This window comes from Kogia breviceps, chromosome 14 (assembly GCF_026419965.1).
Source record: "Kogia breviceps isolate mKogBre1 chromosome 14, mKogBre1 haplotype 1, whole genome shotgun sequence".
NCBI lineage: Eukaryota > Metazoa > Chordata > Mammalia > Artiodactyla > Physeteridae > Kogia > Kogia breviceps.
This window is the reverse complement of record NC_081323.1, coordinates 52,678,479-52,703,227: the sequence shown is the minus strand read 5'-3', so window position 1 is coordinate 52,703,227 and position 24,749 is coordinate 52,678,479. Positions and strand designations below refer to the sequence as shown.

General features: G+C 49.6%; 1 protein-coding gene across 2 annotated transcripts; it reads left to right on the top strand.

Moving 5' to 3' along the window:
* The first annotated feature begins 6,515 nt into the window (after positions 1-6,515).
* Positions 6,516-17,476, top strand: TRIB3 (tribbles pseudokinase 3). Of its 2 annotated transcripts, none has more exons than XM_059039156.2 (4): positions 6,516-6,786; positions 10,117-10,407; positions 13,513-13,805; positions 16,190-17,476. In XM_059039156.2, exons 2-4 carry the CDS (start codon positions 10,117-10,119, stop codon positions 16,677-16,679), a joined length of 1,074 nt encoding a protein of 357 aa, XP_058895139.1. In that variant the 5' UTR covers positions 6,516-6,786; the 3' UTR covers positions 16,680-17,476. The 2 variants fall into 2 exon arrangements, with proteins under 2 accessions (XP_058895139.1, XP_066868753.1); XM_067012652.1 differs by having other exon boundaries at positions 6,550-6,781.
* The last annotated feature ends 7,273 nt before the right edge of the window (positions 17,477-24,749 follow it).

Sequence of the window (24,749 nt, the reverse complement as noted above, 5' to 3'; positions counted from 1 at the left end):
TCCTCATCCTCGGAGGGGGTAAGATGCCCACAAGGGAGGCCGGCAGGTGCCAAGTTCTTGATGCCTGGGCCTGAGCGCAGCTCCTGATTCTCAGGAGAGTATCTCTGACGAGGCCTGAGGTGAGAGTTGGGCTTATCTGGGGACTGGGGTCAAGGGTAGTGGATTAGAGCCGAGTCTGTCTGCAGGACTATACCTCAGTCAGGAGCTGGCCTTGGAAATTAGGTCAGGGGTCAAGATGGGAGAAGGTGGGTGCCCCGTCAGCGACCAAGTCAGCACTCAGCCTGGGACCAGGGTCAGGATCTAGCCATGGCTGTGGGCAGTGATCAGGACTCAGGCTACATCTGAAGGTTCAGGTCAGGGTTTAGTCAGAGTCTCCAGTCAGGGAATAGGGCTCAGTCTATGACCAGTAAGGATCAGGGCTCAGTCAAGTGTCCAGGGCACTGGCCTAATCTCCTCTTTCTCCAGGGAGGGGCTGAGCAGGTGGGTTGACCTGGACTGGTTGAGGAGCAGTTTCCAGCCTAATTTCCATCACCCGGAGAGCTGAGCAGCACCTGCCCCAAACCCTCCCCTCCATCCTCTGGCCCTGGCTAGGTCAGGCCCCAGGGGCCAAGTCTGGCTCAGTGTCTCCAACAAGGCCTAACCATCCTCACTCTGGTACCCTGAGGGCCCCGGGCTAGGGGTGGGGTGGGGGTAGCGCTGTGGGGCAGGGCTCTATGCCTGACCCAGGAGGGCGACTTGCGCAAGGCTTTCTGATGCAACTGGCTGCTGGCTGAACACCTCGGCACCCCCCACTCCACACACCGCAAGCTTTGCGCAGAAACAGAAGGGCCAGGCAGCGGCCTGGATTGAACACACATAATCCCTTTCCTTCCCTGGCCCTGGTGGCCTCAGGACAGGAAGGAGGCAGGTCAGAAAGAAGGCAGGGCAGGGATCAGATGATTCAGCAACCCAACTCAGCAGGACTCCGGTATCAGGAGGGGGTGGATCTGGGGTTCTCTCCTCCCTACAGCGGGGAAAGTAAAGGAGGGAGTCAGGATCCCTGGAAGTTCTGAGAGTGTCACTCCCAACACACCCAAAACAGTAATCACGTGGCTGAGCCCAGAGCAGAACTGGTGGCTGCCCAAGGTCACCCAACTGTCAGAGGCAAGGTCAGAACCAGAAACCAGCGTTTGTCCTGGGTTTCCAGCTCCTCCAACCACAGTTTGGGGTCAGGACCCCTTACACTTGAGGAGGGCATGGGACTTCCCCAGGAACTTTCAACCATTCTCGGTGAGGCTCCTGAATTAGTGGACCAACGCGGGCTTTGGAGCCATACAGACCTGCGTTCAACACCCCCACCTTACTGTGTGAATTCTGGGCAGGCTACTTCCTCTCTCTGACACCTGGTTTCCTCACTTGCAAAATGAGCATAAATTCACTCTGAGCTCACAGGGTTGTAGCCAGGATTACATGAGAAAGCAGATGGAGGGCACAGCCTAGGCATGCCACATGGGGGATGCTCAGCTCTCAAGGAGTGTGTGCTTGAGGGTGGAGGTAGAAGCCCGGGTGCCCTGGAAATAACGTTAGTCACTTATCATCAAGTGCTTACCGTGTGCCAGGAGCTCTTCTTAAGCTCTTTACTTGTAATTAACTCATACAAGTTAATTGTAATATAACTCTCCATTTAATCCAATAATAGTTCCCCATAACAGTAAGCAGTTCAGTAACCCTATCAGGAGGAATCTATCCTCAATTCCATTGATAGATGAGGGCTCTGGGTCTCAGAGTAGCTAAGTGACTTGCTCAGTGTCATCCAACTAGGACAGGCCAAGGAGGCGGTGTACCCAAAGACCACCCAGCGTTTCAGCCAGACCTGGCTCCATATCCTACTACCTACCCCCCTCCTTAGGCAGTGATGTCACCTCTCTGAGCCCCAGTTTCCTCATCTGCCTCCAGGCATGAAAACAGCAACTTGGTGGGGAAGTTTGTGGAGGCATCAGATGATGTAAGGGAGGCACCCACACAGGGCCATGCTGGATCCATGGGCACAAGAATCACATTCCTCATGAATAAAAGCCAGGCCCACGGGCCAGAGCTGGATCACCCAACACAGCCGTGCCTGCCACGGGACCACCACTGGGCTGGTGCTTTGCCCAAACACTGGCTTTCCTGCCTTTTCTGCGGCCCAGCCTGAACCAGATTTGGATGCTGAGGGATTTCTGCCAAGCCCCTGGAAAACCCCAGAGATATATAATATAAAGCAACTTCCGCAGAGATGGGGAAGTTGTCCAGTCTCCTAATAAATGCTCCCCAAGAGGAGTACAGGTCCAGAGCTGCAACTCTTGAATCACCCACCGTTTTCCCCAAATTGATTGGTCCAAATCTATTTACCCACCTGTATTATTAGTTCCGTAATGTTTTTCTTTCAATCAGCTCATTTTTAAAAATTTAGGTAAATTCATCTAAAAGGGAAAAAAATTTAAATTTAAAATTTAAATCACTGACCTCAAATGGAAAGCCACTATCATTTGCCATAAAGAGGAAGTAACTGTAAAATTAAGTAAGAGGAAAGCAAAACAAAATTCTTAAGTCCTAGCTAAATCCTGTTTCTCCCTGAGCTCTGCTCTCCCTTCCTTAACACTGAGGTGTTAAGAACACAGACACTGTTAAATGAGACTTTCTCCCCCAGTAATTGCAGGAACTGGAAGAAAATCAAAAGGAAATACGTGTATCACAATATGATTCAATGTTATTTAATAGAGTCTTGAGACCCTAAAACTGTCTGGCATCCCACTACTGCTGTATGCAACATATTTGGGAAAACTCTGACCTAATCCAACTCTCTTCCTAGTTTACACATAAGAAAATTAAGGCTCCCAAAGAGGAGACTTGTCCACAATCTCACAGGGTGAATGCCTTCAGCCAGATCTGGAATGCAACCAGAACTCTTTCTAAGCCATCGTTCCACTTTTGTGGGGGAAAACCTAAAGATGAAAGTTTTGAGGACACCAGTGGTGGAATTTCAGGCATACAGCAGGCATCAGCAACACCTGGGTGGAGAGGAAGTTAAGCACAGCAGTCCCAAGACCCCACCTCCTCTCCTCCCTCTGAGTTCCTCCCGGCATTGCTAAGGGTCCTCAGAACTACAGCCAATAGAAATGCAGCCTGCTTGGCTCAGGGACATGGGCAGAGGGATGTTCTGAGCCTGGAGAGAAGGAAATTCATGAAAGCCGAACTCTCTCTTCAGGAAAGTGCACATTTTTGCAATTAATTTGAGGGGGACTGTTGGTCTCCTTTTATTTTCTCACTTTTTAACAAATGCTTATATAGCATTTATTTTATTTGTTTTTTTAAAAGAATAAATGTATTTATTTTTGGCTGCCTTGGGTCTTCGTTGCAGTGCATGTGCTTCTCATTGCGGTGGCTTCTCTTTTTGCGGAGCACGGGCTCTAGGTGCGCGGGCTTCAGTAGTTGTGGCACGTGGGCTCCAGAGCACAGGTTCAGTAGTTGTGGTGCACAGACTTAGTTGCTCTGCAGCATGTGGGATCTTCCTGGACCAGGGCTTGAGCCCGTGTCCCCTGCATTGGCAGGCGTATTCTTAACCACTGCACCATCACGGAAGTCCTATTATATAGCATTTATATTCCAGGCACTTCACAAACATTGTCATTTAATCCTCATGACAAACCAATGAAGTAGATACTATTAAAATCTCCATTTTACAGATGAAAACTGAGGCACAGAGAGCTTAAGTAAATTACCCAAAATCTCCCTACTTGGCAGTGGGAAGATTTGAACCCAGGAAATGTGGTTTGACTATGACATAAGGATGCTTCAGTACATTTAATCATTTAATCCTGAAGACTACAATGCAAGGAAGGTATAATTAATCCCATTTTATAGATGCAGAAGCTGAGGCTCAAGGTTATTTGGCATCTTCGTTGTAGACCCAACAGGCTCTTCAATTCTTTGCTGTACTTGCTGGACCCTGTGCCAGGGATTCTTGGTCTAGGGTGGTGCTACTCCGTATAGTAGCCATTTGCCGTAGGTGGCTACTGACCATTTAAAGTGTGTCTAGGGCTTCCCTGGTGGCGCAGTGGTTGAGAGTCCGCCTGCCGATGCAGGAGACACGGGTTCGTGCCCCGGTCCGGGAAGATCCCACATGCCGCCGAGCGGCTGGGCCCGTGAGCCATGGCCGCTGAGCCTGCGCTTCCAGAGCCTGTGCTCTGCAATGGGAGAGGCCACAGCAGTGAGAGGCTCGCGTACCGCAGGAAAAAAAAAAAAGTGTGTCTAGGGTGACTAAGGAACTGAATTTCTCATTTTTTTCATTTTAAAACAGGTAAAACATTTTCTCCATTAAACAAACCTTAATTGTTTTGATACTTTAACATTCTTTATCCACTGACAATTTTACTTTAACCACTGACAATTTAGCTTCCATGCTGATTTATGTCCAAACTAAGCGTAAAATATATGCCAGATTTTGAAGATATTAGTATGAAAAAAATTTAGGTTATCTCATTAACAAGTTTTTACTATCTGTTGAAATTATAATATGCTATATATATATTGGATTAAATAAACTATATTATTAAAATTAACTTCACCTGTTTCTTTTTATGCTTCTTTAATGCATAACTAGAAAATCTGAAACTACAAATTTGTTTTTGTTATGTTCCATTGAAAAGTGCTGGCCTAGAGAATTGGGATTTTATACCCCTTACAGTGATAAGGTCCCCAAACCTGAGGTCCATGCCCAAGGTACAGTTCCAGTGACCATACCTACAAGTCTTAGAGGAGGCTTCTGGGTTGCAAAGATTGTGAAATGTCCCTGGACATTGTGGGCACTGGAGTCAGCTGCCCCAGTTTCAAATCTCAAATCTGCTTCATATAATAAGCTGGGTGGTCGTGGGTAAGCCCCTCACCTTGACTCATCTATAGAATAGAAGTGACATTGCCCTTTTCACAGTTCCTTAAGTGCCCCAGGGCCTTTGCACTTACTCTTTCTTCCATCTCCTCTCACATCTTTGCACTCCTCACCCCTTCTCTTCCTTAAGATCTTATTTTAAACATCACCTTCCTGATGAGCCCTACTGAAAATAGCCAGCCCTCAGTCATATCTGATAGAGAATAAATTTATGCTATTTATTCAAGAAAATACATGACACATGACCTATTTTAAATGATCTTGGTTTATTGATTTTATTTTCCTGAGAATGGTCTGTCTCTCCACTGATTTATAAGATCCGTGAGGGCAGAGATGAGTCAGTCTTGTCACTGCTGAGTTCCCAGCACTTAGAACAGGGTCTGACACAGCATGAAACAAAGTTAGGAATGTATAAGCAAACGCAGCCACAGTCTGGCTTCAGAGAGGTGCTGGGAAAACAACATCCCAGCCTTTCCTTGCCCCCTACAGCTGTGGGAGTGTCCAGCTGAGTCTAGGTCCTGGTGTAGAAAATGAGTTCATTCATCCCTCCCAGGCATGGGAGTCTCCAGGGTTAAATGAGATCCCAGAACCCCCTGGTGTGCCCTGAAGGCTCTGAGACACAGGTGAGCTGGTCCCTGGAGTTCTGCAACCAAGGAAACAAAGGTGACTCCACCTGCCTCCCATCAACCTCTGCATGGAGGAGTTATTTTTTGACACTGGTGAATTCAGACATCAAGGCCTTAAAGGGATTGGAACCCCGGGGCTGCACAGGGATGCTTCACCAAACAGTGAGTGGCACCTGGGCTTCCAACACCTGGGGTGCAAGTCCTGTTATGGGTGCCGTCCCTCTCGGAGCCTCCACTGTCTCCACTCTGTTTACTGAGCATCTACCATGTGCCACACATTCTAACCATTTAACATTTGTTAACTTATTTAATCCATTTCCTGAGGTAGCACAGTGGGTCTAGGCAGAGTTAGGGTCTGGGCACACTTAGGCAGGCCGGTTCCAGGGGACTTGCTCTTAACCACCAGGCTGCACTGCCTTTATTAAATGAGTGTTGTGAAGCCCACCAGAACCCAGGTCTCCCCAGGGCACCACAATGGTTCTGTTGAGCCCAGAGTCAGCTCCTAAGTCTGTGGTCTTTGCAAAGCTCCTGGGTTGCTCTCCCATAGCTGGGCCTCAGGCTGCCCCTTAGTAGAATGGGGGAGAATGGAGCTTCCTGCCTGCCAAGGGTTCTCCTAAACGTTTAATAAAGCAATGGTGGGCAAGTGCTTTATTACCGCGGCGGGGGGGGACACCCAGAAAACTGTCACGGTTTGCTCTTTTTCTCCTCTGCCCCATCCTGAGAAAGAAGGATGTTCTTCTATTTCACAGATGGGAAAACTGAGACTCAGAAAAGCAAAATGCTTTTTCCAAGGTGATAGGGAGAGCCAGCCACCAGCATCGCTTTGAATCTTTGAGCACGGGGCGGGAGGGGTAGGCAGGGGGCGGGGGTGGAAACAAGACACCCCTAGAGGGCCGCGAGGGGTTCCGGGACCGCAAGCGGACCGCACGGAAGGGGTGGGGCGGGCGCGCTCGGAGGTGACCCCGGGGGGCGGGGCTCAGGGGATGTGCAATCCCGAGCCTGAGGGCGTCAGGCGGTGGCTGATTAGCTCAGGTTTACATCACCCGGGCCGGAGCTGTAGCCCGGCGCTCGGCGCCCCCGAGACATTCGCAGCGGAACCGGCGGCAGCTCCGCACGAGTCCGGCTGCTGGGGACCGAAGCCAGAGCCCGACCCGGAACCGAGCTCAGCCACGACGGAGCAGCGCGGGCCACCCGTGGGTGCCTGGGGACTCTGAGCTTGGCCGGCGCCAGGACTCCTCCGAGCGCGAGGGCAGGGTACCCGGCGGGGGCGGGAGGCTGCGGCCGGAGGGGCTGAGGGGCGGTCGGGAGCCTTGGGGCGGCTGGGGTTGCCGCGTGTCACACGTACACACACACACACAACTTTTAAGGAAACCCTTGGTCCGGGGAGCGACCTGGGCTGAATGTTCCCGCAGGGCGTGGGGTCGCCGAGCGTGGCCGATCAGGCTGGCGGGGGGATGCGTACCCGCGGGGCGTGGCAGCGTGTCCCGGGGGCGGAGGGTGTGTGGTGTCCGCATTTGTGTGAGTGTGGGGCGGGCAGGGGAGTTGTGTGGCTGGGTGCGGGGAGGTGTGTGGGGTCACTGGGGGCCGGGGGGAGCCTGTCTACCTGTGGGATGTGTCCGTGCGGATCTGCTGGGTTCCGCGTGGGCCAGTGGGGTCCGGGTGGGGCTGTGTCTCCGGGGACCTTGCGAGCTATGCGGAGGGCTGGGCACCGGGAGGCAGGTGAGGGCCGTGCGGGGACGGGGTTGCCCGTGGGCGGGGGGCGGGGCGTAGGGTCAAGGGCAGCCAGGACGCGGCGCGAGGGCATGGGCCACGGGTGTGACGGGCCTGACGGCTACCGGTTTGCGAGCTGTAGGATGCGCGCGTATTCTGTTGCCGCCGACTGTGTGTGTTGTACCTGTTGATTCTGGGGTGTGGGGGCGAGGCCTCTTATCTCAGCCCAGGGGCCCAGCCTCCTTCCCTTTGCCTGCCCCTCCCAGGCCCCTCGCCGGCCCTCGGTTTCCGCTGAACCTTCTGCTCCGGGACCCCCGCCCCTCCGCTGCTTCCTCTCCCACAGCTTCCGATCCCGGCTGCCAAGGACTGGGCGAGGCCGCCCACTGCCTTCGCTGTGGGGGCGTGGGGACGTGGGGGCGGGGTGGGCGGAGGGTTCAGACTGAGCGTGTGGCCTTGTTGGTATCCGTCCTGCAATCGTGAGTATGATAGTTGGGAGAGCTCTGTGTGCGTGTGTGTGCACGCTTGCCGGTGGAGGGCGAGGTGTGTGTCTCTTAATGATGTGGGTGCCCCTCGCTGCCTTGTATGTGTGCCTTGGCTGTCTGGCTTGGACAGAGTGTGTTTTGGGGGGGCGTGTGTACACCCATCTGCCCTGGGTTGTGTGAGTATGTGCGTTTGGTATGACCCGCCCTTATTCCCCTAGGAGTGTTAGGGAACAGCAAGAGGTAGAAATTAGGGGCTGCCTCCATCCTACGGCAGATTCTAATCTTGCCCTGTGGCATGCAAATTCCCTTGTTCACTTATAGACTCAGTTACCCCATCTGTCCAATGGAGCTCATCCCAGGCCCTACCAGGCTCTGAGCCCTGGATAGGGCAAAAGCAGCCTGGGGTGCTGATGTGGCCATGGGAGAGCCACTCCAGGGAGTCTCAGGCTTTGCAGGGCACAAAGCATCTACACAGACAGGGATCATCTTGCTTTACTCTCTGAATAGCCAGTGCAGTAAGGAGTGTCATCCTAACCTCATCCCTGCAGAAGTTCCTGAGACTCCCAAGGGTAGCACTTCAGCATCTTCAGCTGTGAGTAATAATAATAATAATAAACCAACAGTAGTGACCATTTCCTGACACCTACCCTGCAACAGGGCCATGTTAATTTATTTGTATTTTCATTTCATCATTACAAAAATCTTATAGGGTTTGCATCCACTTTACAGATGAGGGAATGGAGGCTCAGGAATTTTGAAGAACTTGCCTAGGGCTCTCCAGTCAGGAAGGGTCTGAGCCAGGAAGACATCCAGGGAATATCTGATTACAGTCACCCCCTACTGCATTCTTACCAAGATGGGATTATGGTCTTTCATTCAAGATGGGGGCTCCCTCCCTCCCAAGGCAGCCCATGCATTTGGCATGATTGGAGAGATGGGCCTCAGTCAGAGAACTGACTCTGAGTGATGTTTCCCCCTAATCCTGCCTAGGACTGTTGGGAAGGTCTTCACCTGGCTGAAGTCTATCTCCCTCTCACACCTCGTACCTGGGCCTCCTTGTTCCTCATCTGGAGCCTGGATGGGTGGGCAGATGGGTCCTGGAGAGAATCTTTCCTCCCTGACATGCCTTTGCCCTCTCCTCCACCCACCACACACAGAGTGCCACAGCTGTGCCCGGGGTGGGGGTGGGAGGTGCTTCCTCTGAAGTTGAATGAGTGAATCTTGGGGCTTTGAGAGACCTCCCCTCCCTGCCTCATTGTCACCTGATGGTAAAACTGAGCTGGCTGGTGGACTAACTCTGCATGTAGACAAAGTTAACATTTTAAAAAAGAAATACACTCCATCTGTTTTGAAATACCCAAGCAGTAAATGAATGTGGAATCTTTATTTTAAGTTATTGAAATTGAAAATTCCCTTGCCTCCCTACCAAATCCCTTCCTCTCCTGGAGTCTCAGGAGGCCAGAAGCTACTGTGGCCAATTTAGTCTGGGTCCTTCCAGACCTTTTCCTGTGCATTTACACACCTATATATACAAATATGCAGATATATCATATTACATGCTGGTGGGATTTTTTACATAAATTAGATCATCTTGGGTATATTGTTCAGCAGCTAGCTTTGTTCACTTGACAATAAGTATATTCATTCCAGAACATCCATTCATATGTAAATTCAGTATACACTTCATTGATTCGTCATCCTTCATCATCCCTCCTCCTCCTCCCCCTCCTTCCATCCCTCCCTACCTTTCAGAGGTAATAGCTGCCTATACTACAGCACTCAACAGATACAGTGCAAAGTCTGTCTTCCTCCCTCTCGCCAACCATCAGGTCCATCTCTCCATTGTACTTTTTTTTCACTTAACAGTTCACTCTGGAGATCTTTCCAATTAGCACATAAAGAATTTCCTCAGTCTTTTAAATGGCTACAACTGTTCCACATATAGAGAAATATAATGTATTTAACCAGTCTCCTAATGATGTTTCTATCATATGGGCTGTAGGGATAACCTTGTACTTGCATCATTGCATCAGTATGTAGAGAGTTCCTGGTCTTTTTCAGAGCTGTATAGTATTCCACTGTGTGGCCTTACCATGATGTTTTAACCAGTCTTCTACTGCTGGACATCTGGAGGAATTTCCTGCTTTTTGCTGTTAGACACAAGGCTCTGATTAGCAGCCTTTCACATATTTAATTTTTTGGCAGGCATTTTAATTGGAGGATAAATTCCCAGAAGTGGGACACCCAGTCAAGGGTATACGCATTTGTCTATTTAATGCACACCACCAAGTCCCCCTTCATAAAGGCTGTGCCAGTGTATCCTCCCACCAGCAGAGGAAAAGAGGGGACACCAAGCAGCCTTACTTTAGTGCTTTTCCCCCCTTCTTTCTAGATGCGAGCCACCTCTCTGGCTGTTCCTGAGGGTGCCCCCTCCAGGAAGAAGCGGTTGGAGTTGGATGATGACCTAAACACTGAGTGTCCCACCCAGAAACATGCTCGACGTGGGCCTCAGCCCAGGCTGCCCTCCTGCCAACTGCCCCTGAGCCCACCCCCTGCTCCAGTTCACAACCCTGCTGTGACCGCTGCCTCCAGGCTTGGACCCTATGTTCTCCTGGAGCCTGAGGAGGGCAGCCGGACCTACCGCACCCTGCACTGCCCCACAGGCACGGAGTACATCTGCAAGGTACATGTCCCAGAGGCCATTGTTTGCGAGCATCACAGAGGGCTGGGAAAGGATTGCCAGGGCTGAGGGACCCTTATATTAATTTAGTTCTGTTTTTATTGGGGAAGCAACCAGTGAATCCCCAGCTCTCTGTCAAGCTCCAGGCTGGGCTGAAACCAAGAGGCAAACCAGATGGTCCCAGCCCTGGGGGAATTCACAGCTTAGGCCCCACAGTATGATAAATGTTGCTGGGGTGGAGCTTAGGGGCCATGAGAGCACAGAGAAGCCTCTAGTATATTCAAAGGCAGAGTCAGAAAAGGCTGAGTAGGAGTCAGCCAGGGAAAAGTGGGAGAAGGGAGTTCCAGGCAGGGGAAACAGCTATGCAGAGACCTACAGGAGTGAGAGCATGGCACTTCAGAGAATTAAAAGAACTTCATTATGGCCGGAGTGGAGAAGGGGTGCAGATAGGGCCAGCAGATGAGAGCTGGCAGCCACTGGTTGTGAAAGCATTAGGAAGAAGCCCCCACTAGGCTGTGGGGAGCCATTTAAAGTATTTGTACAAGGGTAGGATGAGATATGATAGACATCAGAATTCCTGGGAACCTGCAGGTCATTGGGCCTACCGGTGACCATTTTACAGATGGAAAGACTGAGGTCAAGAGGAGAAGGGCCATGCATGAAGCCACATGGCATCAAGCCTGGATCCTAGGGCACAGTCCAGGGTTCCTGACAGAAATCAGAGTTCTTGGCAGAATTCAGGCAACAGGCAGGGCCAAGTGACCCATACAGGACACTGCCAGGTCTCAGCTCACAAGGACAGAGATGAGAAAGCATAATTGTAGGTATTTACTGTGCACCAGGTACTATATTGATTATCTAGTCTGCAACACTCCTCTAATCTTCACACAATCTGTGAGGTAGTTACTATTATTGGGCCTATTCTATAGATAGAGGACAGGCTCTGAGGTTCAGAAAGCTGTGGTTACTTGCCACCTCACAAAGCCAGGAGGTGTCAGAGCTGAGACTGGGCCCAAGCAGGTTAAGCCCAGAGCCGTCGGCCCTATGCTAGGACAGGTGGTTCAGATACAATCAGAGTAGGTTTGCTCTGGTGGGCAGGGGTAAGGAGGATAGGGAGACCCAGGTATACAGGGAGGGGTAGGAGGGGACTGGGCCCCCTGGGGAAGGCACAGAGAGGCAGAGAGACTGAAGCCTCCATCCCACTGGGAGGAGCAGCAACGGTGGCTCCAGCTCCTGCTGATGGGGGTGCAGCGGGCAGGCCCAGATCTGGACATCACACTGGGCTCTGGGCTGCCTGATGCTGGTCCCCAGGGCTACCCCAGGTGCTCTAAGGAAGCCCTGAACCCTGGGTCCCCTTCCTGCAGCACCACAGGTTATTTTCTGTTCCCCTGGGGAGGGAGGTCCATGCTGAGAGGCACGACCATGGCAAGCTGGAGCCGGAAGCACCGTGCTTTCACATGGCCCCAGATATTCAGGAACATTTAAAGAACTCTGCTGGGATGTGCCTGTTCCTATGTCCAGCGTGAACTGTGGGGGCCGACCTGCCGTTTCCACATTGCCTAGGCTTTTCTGGTCGGTGTGTAGAAAGATCTACATCCTGTCTTCCTAGATTATCGCCTTATTCATTAATTCAACAAACTCTCAGTGAGCACTTGTACGTGCCGTGCACCATGCACCGTGTACCACGCTGTGGCTCAAAAGTAGACCAAGCTCTGCCCCCACAGTTCACACTGAGGGTGAATGAGTAAAATATACGTCAGGTGATCTTAACTGCTATGGAGAAAAACTGGGAGCTGGGAGAGAAGGGAGTGGGGAGGGGAGGGGGTGAAGGTGATCTTAGCTGGGAAGTCCAGAAAGACCTCTCTGAGGAGGTGACTTTGAGCAGTGACTTGCACTGGGGGAGCCAGCCCTGTGGGTATCTAGAGTACATTCAGGTCGCAGGAAAAGCAAGTGCAAATGCTCAGAGGCAGGGATGCGTTTGCCCTGACTTTTAAAGAAAGTCTCTGTTTTTGGATTATTGCCTCCAAGCCACCCCAACTGTTTTGTTTTAACACATCTACTTACATTTTTTCATGGATTAAATATGTATATGCTTTATTTATTTATTTTCATTTTCTGTGTGTCATAGACAAAATAACAAGCAAAGGGTTTAAAGGCAGATAAACCAAAGTGAGTAGACTGCTCTACCACAGATTAGCTGTGTGGCTTCCAAGTCACCTTCCTCTGAACATCCTTTCAGGAATATGGCAAGGTTTCCATCTAATGTCCATAAAGCCCCTAGCATCTTTCCCCACAACCTCCCCACTCTCACCACAGGCCCCACCTTTCTCCCCCACCCCATTCCAGCCATACTGATCTTTGGCTGGGTTTCTAGAGCAGCTCAGGTTCTTTCCTGCCTCAGGGCCTTTGCACTGCCTGTGCCTCCCACCTAGAAAACTTATCCCTTGGGTACCTCAATCATTCAGGTCACTTCCTCAGAGTCCCTTACAGACTATACTTTCTAAAATAGGTGCCCCCTGCCAGAATACTCTTTATTCCAGCATTCTTTTGCAATTCTTATCAGAATTTGTAAGTATTTAGTTTTTTTGGCCTGTTTACTGTCTCATGTATTGGACTATGGGCACCAGGAGGGCAGGGACCATGGCTGTCAGTCAAGTTAGTGCCCCAGTGGCTGGTACAGGCAGGCATTCAATGCCTGACTTTGGAATAAAGGAAAGGGTGGGTGGGCAGTGAATCCTAGAGTATGGTAGCCATATTGATGATGAGGAGAAGAATGCGTTACTTCTGCATTATCTGCTCTTTTGGACTCCCGCTGTTTGAGGGGGTTATTTTTGTTCAGGTTACCTGTTATTTTAAATTATCTGAGGTTTAAGGCCATATGAGCTGGCAGCTAAGAGCACAGATGATGGAGAACAGGGATTCAATCCCAGCTCTGTCCCTTGCTGGCCATGTGGCCCTCCACTTGGTCAGGATTGAGCGATCTGCTGCTGAAGTGCTGGGGCACAAGGCCCAGCACACAGTAGTGTCTAAAGGGTTGGCTGTGACTGGCTGCAAGGCCGACCTGGGCCCCACAGGGTCCCCACCCGTGTTTACACCATGCTCCCACAGGTGTACCCGGCCTGCAAGGCCCTGGCGGTGCTGGAGCCCTACTTGCGGCTGCCCCACCACTGCCATGTGGCCCGGCCAGTGGAGGTCCTGACAGGCACGCGGCACCTCTACACCTTCTTCCCGCGGCCGCATGGGGACATGCACAGCCTGGTGCGCCGCCGGCAGCGCCTCCTGGAGCCCGAGGCCGCCGCGCTCTTCCGCCAGATGGCTGCCATCCTGGCGCACTGCCACCAGCACGGGTTGGTCCTGCGCGACCTCAAGCTGCAGCGCTTCGTCTTTACTGACCCGGAGAGGTGAGTGTGGCCACGGATAAGGCCTTGACTGATGTTCTGGTCACAGTTAGATTGAGGTTATGCATTTTTGGCAAGAATACCACAGAAGCCATAGCGCCTTCTCAGCCCATCCTATCAGGAGATACGGGCTACTGCTACGGATTGCTGTGATGTTAACCTCAATCTTTGGTTAAGGTGGCTTCTGCCAAGTTTCTCCACTGGAAGTTTCCTAATTTACCATTTATAATTAATAAATACCTTGGGCAATACCTTGTAATTAATCAGTACTCTGAGGTTCTTTCGGGCTCTGCATGTAAATATCCTGTTTCTCTTTAAACTTTCACCCACTAATTTCAGCCACAATCCATTCTGCCTGTAGCAGTTATTCCTAGGATGTTTGCCTAGGGGTGGTTTTCTATATCCTTTTACATTCTATACTAAATGAACATGCTTTTAGTAAGAAGTAGAATGTAAATTTTATAATGATTTTTAAGCTAATACACAGCTTCAAATAATTTTGAGCTTAGGGTGAGTACAACACCCCCCAGACCACCCAGAAGTGAGAAAAGTACTTTCTTCCCTTTTCAAGGCAATAGTTTGAGAAGCACCATAAGACGAAGGATGGTGGAATCAGACAAACCTGGGTTCAAATTCTGGTTCTGCTTTTTAACTTGCAATTTGTCCTTGAGCAATGGCTTCCCTTGCCTGAACCTTGACTTCTTTATCTGAAAAATGGGCCAATAATGCTAACACCTCAGCCCACCCCCTGTGCAGTGATTCAAAGGACTAGTCAGCGTTTTCAGACAGATACCCAGGAATTGGTGCCATGGAAACAAGGTTAATAGCAGTGGTAATAGCGTGCTTCCTGTTAAAGTAGTCTAGAGTGCTCTGTGGGAGTTATTTATTTATTTATTTATTTATTATTTATTTATTTTTGGCTGCGTTGGGTCTTCGTTGCTGCATGTGGGCTTTCTCTAGTTGTGGCTAGCGGGGGCTACTGTTTGTTGCAGTGTGCGGGCTTCTTATTGCGGTGGCTTCTCTTGTTGCCAAGCACAGGCTCTAGGCATGTGGGCTTCAGTAGTTGTGGCATGCAGGCTTTAGAGTGCAAGCTCAGTAGTTATGGCACACGGGCTTAGTTGCTCCGCAGCATGTGGGATCGTCCCAGACCAGGGCTCGAACCCATGTCCCCTGCAGTGGCAGGCGGATTCTTAACCACAGTGCCACCAGGGAAGCCCCATGGGAGTTATTTAAAGCAGAAGTTGCAAATGGTGGTCTACACACACTTTTTTTTTTTTTGCTCACATTCCTGTTCGTTTGTGTTTTTAATTAAAATTGGTTGTGGGAATCCGCTGGTGGTCCAGTGGTTGGGACTCTAGGCTTCCACAGCGGGGGCCCCAAGTTCGATCCCTGGTCAGGGAACTGGGATCCCACAGGCCACGCGGCACGGCCAAAAGAATAATAAAAAATTTAAAAAGAAAGGGACTTCCCTGGTGGTCCAGTGGTTAAGACTCCACGCTCCCAATGCAGGGGGCCCCCGTTCGATCCCTGGTCAGGGAACTAAGATCCCACATACCTCAATTAAGCCAGCGCGCCGCAGCTACTGAGCCCGCGCCACAACTAGAGAGCCTGTGCACCACAATAAAGACCCAGTGCAGCCATAATTAATTAATTAATTAAAAAATAAATAAAATTGGTTGCTAACGTTTTAAAAGCTGGGATTTTTTCATTAAAATATGATCTCTGACTTCTCTTGTGGAAAGGGGGACCATGGAGCCACATGGGAACTACATAAGCAGCTCAAAGCACTGTGGCTCTGGGCTGGAGAGATCCAGGATTCAATCCCAGCCCTGCTCCCCATGGCTGCAAAATGGCATCTTCCTCATCGGTTGTATGAGGGTGAAATGACATACACCAGGTAGAAGCTTAGCCCAGGGTCAGGTTCGCAGTGGACACTCCAGATATTGACTGTAATGTTGTTAGTGGTGCCCTTTTTAGGCAGGGTTTTTGCTGAGATAGTTGGCACAGCCCCCACTTCCTACTTCTAATTTTGTTACCTGCCTAGACCCTAAGTTTGCATCTGGTTTAACAGAGGCTTAATGCCTTCAGCCACCTGAGTACGCACCTCCCCACACTGGGCCCCCGCCCCAGAGACAGTTGGGAAATGTGTTCCTCTCAGAGTCCTAGTTCAATTTTAATTGCTCTGTGACCTTAAGACATGACTTAATCTCTCTGAGCCTAGACTTCCTCATCTGTAATACAGGATTAATCATCCAGCCTCACAGGACTGGCTCATGTCTGGCAAATGCCAGCAGGTACTTGGGAAATGGGTGCCATTAAGCGTGACAATGTGGGGTGGTGGCGTGGGGGGTCCCACTATCTGACCCCCCGTCTCTCCCCCTGCACAGGACAAAGCTGGTGCTGGAGAACCTGGAGGATGCCCGTGTGCTGACCGGGCCTGACGACTCCTTGTGGGACAAGCACGCGTGCCCAGCCTATGTGGGCCCCGAGATCCTCAGTTCCCGGCCATCCTACTCCGGCAAGGCAGCAGACGTCTGGAGCCTGGGCGTGGCACTCTTCACCATGCTGGCTGGCCACTACCCCTTCCAGGACTCAGAGCCTGCCCTGCTCTTTGGCAAGATCCTCCGTGGGGCCTTCGCCCTGCCCGAGGGCCTCTCAGCCCCAGCCCGCTGCCTGGTCCGCTGCCTCCTCCGAAGGGAGCCAGCTGAGCGGCTCACGGCCTCAGGCATCCTGCTGCACCCTTGGCTGCGGGAGAATGTGATCCCTACACCCCCCTCGCGATCCAGCCTCTGCGAGGCTGACCAGGTGGTCCCAGAAGGGCTGGGGCTGGAGGAGGCGGAGGAGGAGGGAGAGAGAGATACGTGTCTCTACGGCTAACGCCACCCTACTGGACTCTCAGCCTCAGACTGCCAAGTTGAAGCTAGGGTATCTCTAAGCTCTCTCCTGCCTCTTTGAACCTTAAGTGCCTTCTGGGAGGGAGAGAGGAGGAGGTGTGTGTGGAGTGTGCTGGATGCACACACCTGTGCACATGAGCTCATGCCTCACCGAGTCCTCGGGAGCTCGCTGTGCCAAGCCCCGCTCCTGCTCACAGAGTTGACAACACTTTCCATGCCCACCGGGCAGTGTCTACACTGAGCACCCACAGTGCAGGTATCAGCATCCACTCATGCTGATGCCCAGGTACCTCTGACATGGGGCAGTCCCTTTCACAAACAAACCAGCTGCCTTTGTATCTTGCACCTTTTCAGAGAAAGGGAAGCATCCCTGTGCCAAAGGCTCCAGGCCTCTCCCCTGTAACTCAGGACTCTAGAGCCCAGACCGTGCTGGGAACTGTGCTCCCAGCAGCTCTGTCCTCTTGGTCAAGGGCTTCTCCATCCAGGCCTGAGCCAAGGATTTGGGGTGGAAGATCAAGAGTGCAAATGGTGAGGCTGGTCTTCATCTAACTCAAAGAGTAGTTTGGAGTGAAGGGCCAGGCCTGTCCACCTCAGTGGCCCCTGACCTGAGCACCAGAGTTGGGGGCCAGGATCAGGCAGGTTCTGTCCCCTGGCCTCCTGAAAAGTCCCAAGCTCTGTTCTGGGGACACTTGGGGTCCAGCACCCCGTATCAACACTGTGGGTTTTGGATGCCATGAGTATGTTTTTATCTTGTGCCTAATAAAGGAATTATGAAGTACTGTCATTTCTCCGGGTTATTTCATCCATCTTCTCCTCCCCATCTCTTATGAGTTTTCCCTGCCTCCAAACCAGCCCCAGGGTGAAAGGCCAGAGGCCTTGTGTGTCAATCTAAGCTTGAGTGGTTCACGAGAACAGAAGACCCAGTAGGTCTTCCCTCATTCCCTCTGTTCCTTCTGGATGTCTTTGTGTCTCAGGATACTTTTTGGCTGCGTGTAACTGAAACCGTGAGTTAAAGTGGCTTTAAAAAGAAGAAAACGTATTTCACACAAAGCAAGAGGTCAACAGGCAGGGAGTGGGCTTCACGGCTCGGCTCTCAGAGCTGTTAGCAAGGACCTGGCTCCCTGGGCTCATTCTGTCTCTTTGCTCTGTTGTCTCAGGTACGTGATGGCACAATGGCTACAGCAGCCCCAGGTGTCACATAAGAGAGATCCATGACCAGAGGAAGAAGGAGGGTGGCATGGTAGTACTTGAGAACTCAGTACTCTGGAGTCAGGCTACCTGGAATTAAATCCTGGCTCCAACACTCACTAGCTGTTTGACCCTCGGCAAGTTTCTGAATCACTCTATACCTCAGATTCTTAATCTGTAAAATGAGGGATAATAATACCTAACTCAAGAGAATCAAATGGGTTATTTTAGCGAAAGCACTTCGAATAAACAGTGGCTGGCATAACAAGTCCTCAGTCAGAGTTAGTTGTTCTCTCTCCAGCTCCTCCATGGGATGGGGAAATCTTTCCCAGGAGCACTCCTAACAGTCATGACATTTTGGCCAGAACTGGGCCACTGTGACCTCCTGGCCAATCACCAGCAAGGGAAATGCAGTTATGTTAATTAATCATGCCAGTTCTCCAGCTGTAGGTGGGAGCAGCCTCCCTGAGGCTCATGCTACATGTGGGGGGTTGGGAGGGTGGGGTAGTGATAAATGAACAAAATCAAATTCTGAGAAGGAGGAGGTAGTGGGAAGAGAAAGGCGGTAGCTCGGCCAATAGCCTGCTAACTGCAGACAGGTGAAGGAAGCTATCCTAGACCCTCCAGCCACCAGTCGACCCCCCATCTGACTACAAATGCAGAGTTCAGTCAGGCTGACCCAGACCAGAAGAATTCCCCAACTGACCCACAGGATCATGGGCTAAATAAAATAAATGATCATTGTTTTAAGCCATTAAGTTTTAGGGTGTTTTGTTACACAGCAAATGCTAACTAATATAGACAGGGACAAGTCAGCCTCCTCTCTGTGCACCCAGCATCACCCCGAACAGGGCCCAGCTCTGTCTAGGGTCTCATGGAGCAGTCCCCCGCTTTCACCCTTCTCCCAAACCCTTCCATAGACCCTGCCCCAGCTCCTTCACAAGCTGTGTTCTCCTTGGTGCCTGTGGAATAAGGGCAAGGGGGGACAGCTTATATAAAACGGGGGCTGCCAAGTGGCAGGTCTTTATCTACATTACACAGAGAGACTCATCTACGCCTCAGGAACAACCCTATGAGGCAGATGCTCTTGTCATTTCACAGATAAGAAAAATGAGGTTTGTTTGTTTATTTATTTATTTATTTATTTATTTAGGCCGCCCCACGTGGCTTGTGGGATCTTAGTTCCCCGACCAGGGATTGAACCCAGGCCCATGGCAGTGAAAGCGTGGAGTCCTGACCACTGGACAGCCAGGGAATTCCTGAAAAATGAGGCTTAGAGAGAGCAAAAGATTCATCCAAAACCACACAACAGAGAGAACAACTCACCTGGTTTTGCCTTGAAGCAGGAACTTTTGCCAAGCCCACTCTGAGGCAGCCACAAGAAAACTGTCACATAAAAATGCAAATCCAAAAAAAAAATGCACATTCACTCTTACCAAGCAATACAATGCACATAACCTCACCCCTGACTGCAATTAGGGGGGACTTTCCATGTCTATTTGTATTCATTGAATGATCACTGTATAAGAGTTTTACAATATCAAAGGTAATACATATATATTACTTTATATATTACAGGGAGAGAAGGACTGTTAGAAATTTAATTGGGGATTTTATATGCAATTGGGAGATAAACACAAAATATCACACTGTGGCCTGCCCGATTATTCATTCACCTAGCAATTCAACAACTATTCCTAATGCCAACCAACGGTAGAGCAGGTCCCATGCAAGACGGATGCAACGTGGTCCCTGCCCTCGTGGACTTCAGTCTAACAGAGGAGACCTATGTTAAACAGATAACCACACAAATGAAGAAATTAATTATACCTGTGGTATGTTCTTTGTGGCAAAGACAAGCGTCACCAATAAGTCCCATGCTCCCCTACATGCCCTAGCCTCCCTTACAGTCACAGGACTAGTTCTGACCAAAGGTGTGTGTGTAGAAGTGACATAGGGGTGGTCACTTCTGGGCTAAAGCAATTGAAAGCTGATGGGCCTTAATCCCTATCTTTCCCTTCCACAACTACCTTGAGGCCATGCGTTCCCTTAGCTACAAGTTAGAGGAGGACCACCAGATCCACACTGGATTCTACTGAGCAAGAAATGAAGCTTCCTATGTTAAATCTTTGCAATTTGGAGTTTGTCTGTTGGGCAGTTAGTATTAATTACTATGACTAAGAAAAACTTGCCACAAGAGAAGGAAAGAAAATTCTCTTCCCCAGTAACTAGGCTGTATCAGTCTTTGCTGCATTACAAACCCCCAAACATAGTGGTTCGTGATTGTCTGTGTCAGCAGTTTGGGCTGGGCTCAGCTGGTCACTCATGCGGCTGCAGGCAAAGGGTGGCTCACCAGGACAGCTCAGCTTCACTCGTCTGCCAATTGGCAGGCTCCAGGGAGCCTTGGCTAGGATGGCTCATCTCAGCTCTACGTGGTCTCAGCCTCCAACAGACTCAGCGCTGGCTCCTTCATGTGGTGGTCTTGGGGCTTCAAAAAGCAACAAGGGGGCTTCCCTGGTGGCGCAGTGGTTGGGAGTCCGCCTGCCGATGCAGGGGACACGGGTTCGTGCCCCGGTCCAGGAAGATCCCACATGCCGCAGAGCGGCTGGGCCCGTGAGCCGTGGCCGCTGAGCCTGCACGTCCGGAGCCTGAGCTCCGCAATGGAAGAGGCCACAACAGTGAGAGGCTCGCGTACCGCAAAAAAAAAAAAAAAAAAAAAAGCAAAAAGGAAGAACAAATCCCAGTGGCCAAGCTGTGCTTCTGTCACATCAGCATGTCCCACAGACAGATCCAGGAGGTGGGGAAATTAATTCTCCCTCTCAGTGGGAGGTCCTGAATATAATATGTGGCCTTTTTTTTTTTCTTCAATATACAACATGAGGTATACTTGATCAAGTAAGTTGACTACAGTGTACCTAAAACTGAACCTGCAAGTAGTAGGTCCCTGGGCCTATTGCTTGGTGTCTCTGGGCCTCAGCCTGTTCCCCTCCTTTTGTGTGGTTAAGCCCTGCCCTTCCCTTGAGGCTGGACCTGGAGACTCTTCAGAGCGGGCATGCCCTCCCCTACACACTGAAGCCCGAAGAACAGGGTTCTCAGAGGTGGTCAGTCAGTCCCCTAGGATGCTTGTTTAAAATGCAGATCCCTGGACACTGCCCAGACCTAGTGAGTTAGAACACTTGGGGCTCTGCATCTTCACAATCACCCTGGGTGATGCTGCTGAGCATCTGAGTTGGAGAACCTCTGTGTTTGGAGAAATCCTGCCTCCTTGGGCACTCAGAGAGCTCATGGTAGCTCCTCTCTGGGTTGTTTGCAAATGGGTATATAAAGTGGGCATAACTTCTACCTGCCTGTGATGCTAGGATGGGCTCACAGATGTGGGGGGCTTTATCATGTCAAAATCTTAGCCACCACCTAAGTTGTACCAGCGTCCTGGGGAGAGACATGTAGCTCTCTTTCCCTCCTTGTTCTCTCTCCCCTCACCTGGCTTTGTGGCTCTGCACAGCACTTAGCACCACCTGGCAGGACATTCTCTATCATTTGTTTGTGTGAGTTTCATAAGTCCAAGGATATGCTTTGTTTACAACTTTCTCCCTGGCTCCAAGAACAGTGCCTGGCACACAGAGCTGCTCAATAAATGTTTGTAAATGAAAGTGGTTGCTGTATAGATCCTACATGCCTAGAGCAGAGCCAGGACACTTATTAGGGATGGTTAATGTTTACGGGCACACACTACTTGCCAGGCATGGTTCTAAGTGCTTTATATGCACTATCTCATTTGATACGTGATAGCCACATGGCCCTCGATGATCTGCTATACCTGGTATCCACGCCCTTGTATAGTTCCCTCCTACCCTGAGCTGGGCTGACAGTGTAACTAATAGGAAACTGTGAAAATAAACGAGTATGACTTTAAGTATAGGCCATAAAATATATTATGGCTTCTGCCTTGTTCTTCTGGATCATCTGTTCTGGAAAAAGCCAGCTGCCATGTTGCTAGGACACTCAAGTACCCTATGGAGAGATACATGTGGTAAGGAACTTACACATTCTGCAAATAACCAGCACCAACCAGGCCTATGAGTGGGCTTTCTTGAAAGTCAATCCTCCAGCCTCAGTCAGGCCTTCAGATAACTGAAGCCCCAGCCAACATCTTAACTACAACCTCTGAGAGACCTGGAGCCAAAAACTACCTAAGAAACTATTCCTGAATTCCTAACCCATAGAAACTCTGTGAGATCTACATGTTTATTATTGGTTTTTTTTTTTTTTTTTTTTTTTTTTTTTTTTTTTTTTTGCGGTATGCGGGCCTCTCACTGTTGTGGCCTCTCCCGTTGCGGAGCACAGGCTCCGGACGCACAGGCTCAGCGGCCATGGCTCACGGGCTTAGCTGCTCCGCGGCATGTGGGATCTTCCCGGACCAGGGCACGAACCCGTGTCTCCTGCATCGTCAGGCGGATTCTCAACCACTGCGCCACCAGGGAAGCCCTATTATTGTTTTAAGATGCTAAGTTTTGAGGTAATTTGCTATTTATCAATAACCAATAACTGATACAGATCCTAAAAACAGGCCTATGAGGGTGGGACAATGATGATCACCATTGTACAGAGGGAGAAACTGAGGCCCAGAGAGGGGAAATCTTTTGTCCAGGGCCACACAGATAGGGACTGAACTATGGGACTGAACCCAGATTTGAATGACTACAGAGTCTACCCACTGGGATGAAAAATGTCCAAAGTGAATGCCAGCTCTGCCCTTGAAGGACAAAGGCTAAGACCAGAACGTCTGAAAGAACGTATCTGCCTCCAGTACAAATTTGTGCTGGTGACTTCAGGGCTCAGGTGAACGTGACCATTATAAACCGGCAGGCTCAGAAGAAGAAAACAAGGCAATAGGAGTGAAAACCAGCAGAAACAGACACTCAGAGTTCAGACAGCAATACTATCAGATAGACATTATAAAACAGAAACACTTAGTGTGCTTAAATAAATACATAACAAGTTTGAAACTATGGCCAAAGTATAGGAAACTATATCAAGTAACAAAGTGGATTTGAAAACCTAAAAGAACTTCTAAAATGAAAAATACAATAACCAAAATAAAAAATTCAACAGATGGGTTAAACCACAGATTAGATGTGGCTAAAGAGGGAACTAGTAAGACAGAAAGCTGACATTAATCACAGAGTCAAGAGACTCCATAAATTTTTACACACAGACACATCATAGTAAAAATGTGAAAACACCAAAGACAAAGAAAAAAAATCTTAAAAGCAATCAGAGGGAAAAAAACCAGAGAAATTACTTTCAAAAGAACAACAGTACAACATGGATGAACCTCAAAAACATTATGCTAAATGGAAGAAATCAATCACAAAGAACCACATATTGTAAGACTAAATTTAAAGTGTCCAGAATAGGAAAATCTATAGAGACCAAAAGTAGACTAGTGCAGAGGGGGTTAGAGAGTAGGAGATAGAGAGTCTGCTATGGGTACAGGGTTTCTTTGGAGGTGGTAAAAATGTTCTAATATTAGGGACTTCCCTGGTGGTCCCTGGTGGTCCCGTGGTTAAGAATCTGCTTTCCAATGCAGGTGATGTGGGTTCAATCCCTGTTCGGCGAATTAAGATCCCACATGCCACAGGGCAACTAAGCCCACGCACTCTAGAGCCCGTGCGCCACAACTAGAGAGCCCATGTGCCGAAATTACTGAGCCTGCGTGCCACAACTAGAGAGCCCATGTGCCACAACAAAGAGTCCGCATGCTGCAACAAAGATCCTGCATGTCACAACTAAGACCCGATGCAGCCAAATAAATAAAAATAAATATTTTAAAAAATGTTCTAAAATTAGATCATGGTGATAGTTGCACAACTCTGTACTAAAAACTATTAAATTGTACACTTTAAATGGGTCCTATAGTATATCAATTATTTCTCAATAAAGCTATTTAAAGAAAGAACAGCAGTTAGATTGACAGGTGAAGATGTTTTAACAGCAACAATGGAAGCCAGAAGACAATGGAATGCTGTCTTCAGGGTGCTGAAATGCCAGCTAGAATTCTATACCCAGCAAAAACGTCTCTCAAGAGTGAGGTCTAAATAAAGATTTTTCAAACAAACCAAGAAAGTTTGTCACGAGAAGACTCACCCTACAGGGACTTCTGAAACAACAGTTCTCAAACTTGGCTTCCCATTACACTCACCAAAGAGCTTAAAAATTCCTGACACCTGGACCCACCCCAGATGTTCTGAGTCAATTGATCGGAGATGTGACCTGGGCATAGGATTTTTAAAGTTCCCCAGGTGATTCAAACATACAGCTCAGGCTGAGAACCTCTGTCTTATGGGATATAGTTCAGGCAAAAAGAAATTGATCCCAGATGAAAATCTGAGATTCCTTCATTCATTTAACAAAATCCATGGGCAACTATTACATGTTGGAAACTGTTCTAGACACCAGGAACACAGCAATGAGCAAAACACACAAAAGTCCCCATCTTCTAGAATAGGGAAACAGCCAAAAGATAACCAAGATAAAGAAGTAAAATATGCTGTTAGATAGTAATACATGCTTTGGGAAAAAATGAAGCCAGGAAGGAGAATATAAAATGCTAGATTTAGGTGCATGTGTGTGAAATTTCAGATAGAGTGGACAGGGAAGACTTTTGGCAAGAGCAATCCATGAAGATATTTGGGCTATGGCAAGTGCAAAGGCCCTGAGGTGGGAGTGTGTCTGCCTTGTTCCAGGATCTGGAGGCCAATGGGTCTTGAGTGGAGTGAGCCAAAAGGATAATAGTCAGAGAAGGAGCGGCGGCAATTGCAGGCCTTGGGGGGACCTCGGCTTTTACTTTGAGTGAGATGGGAGC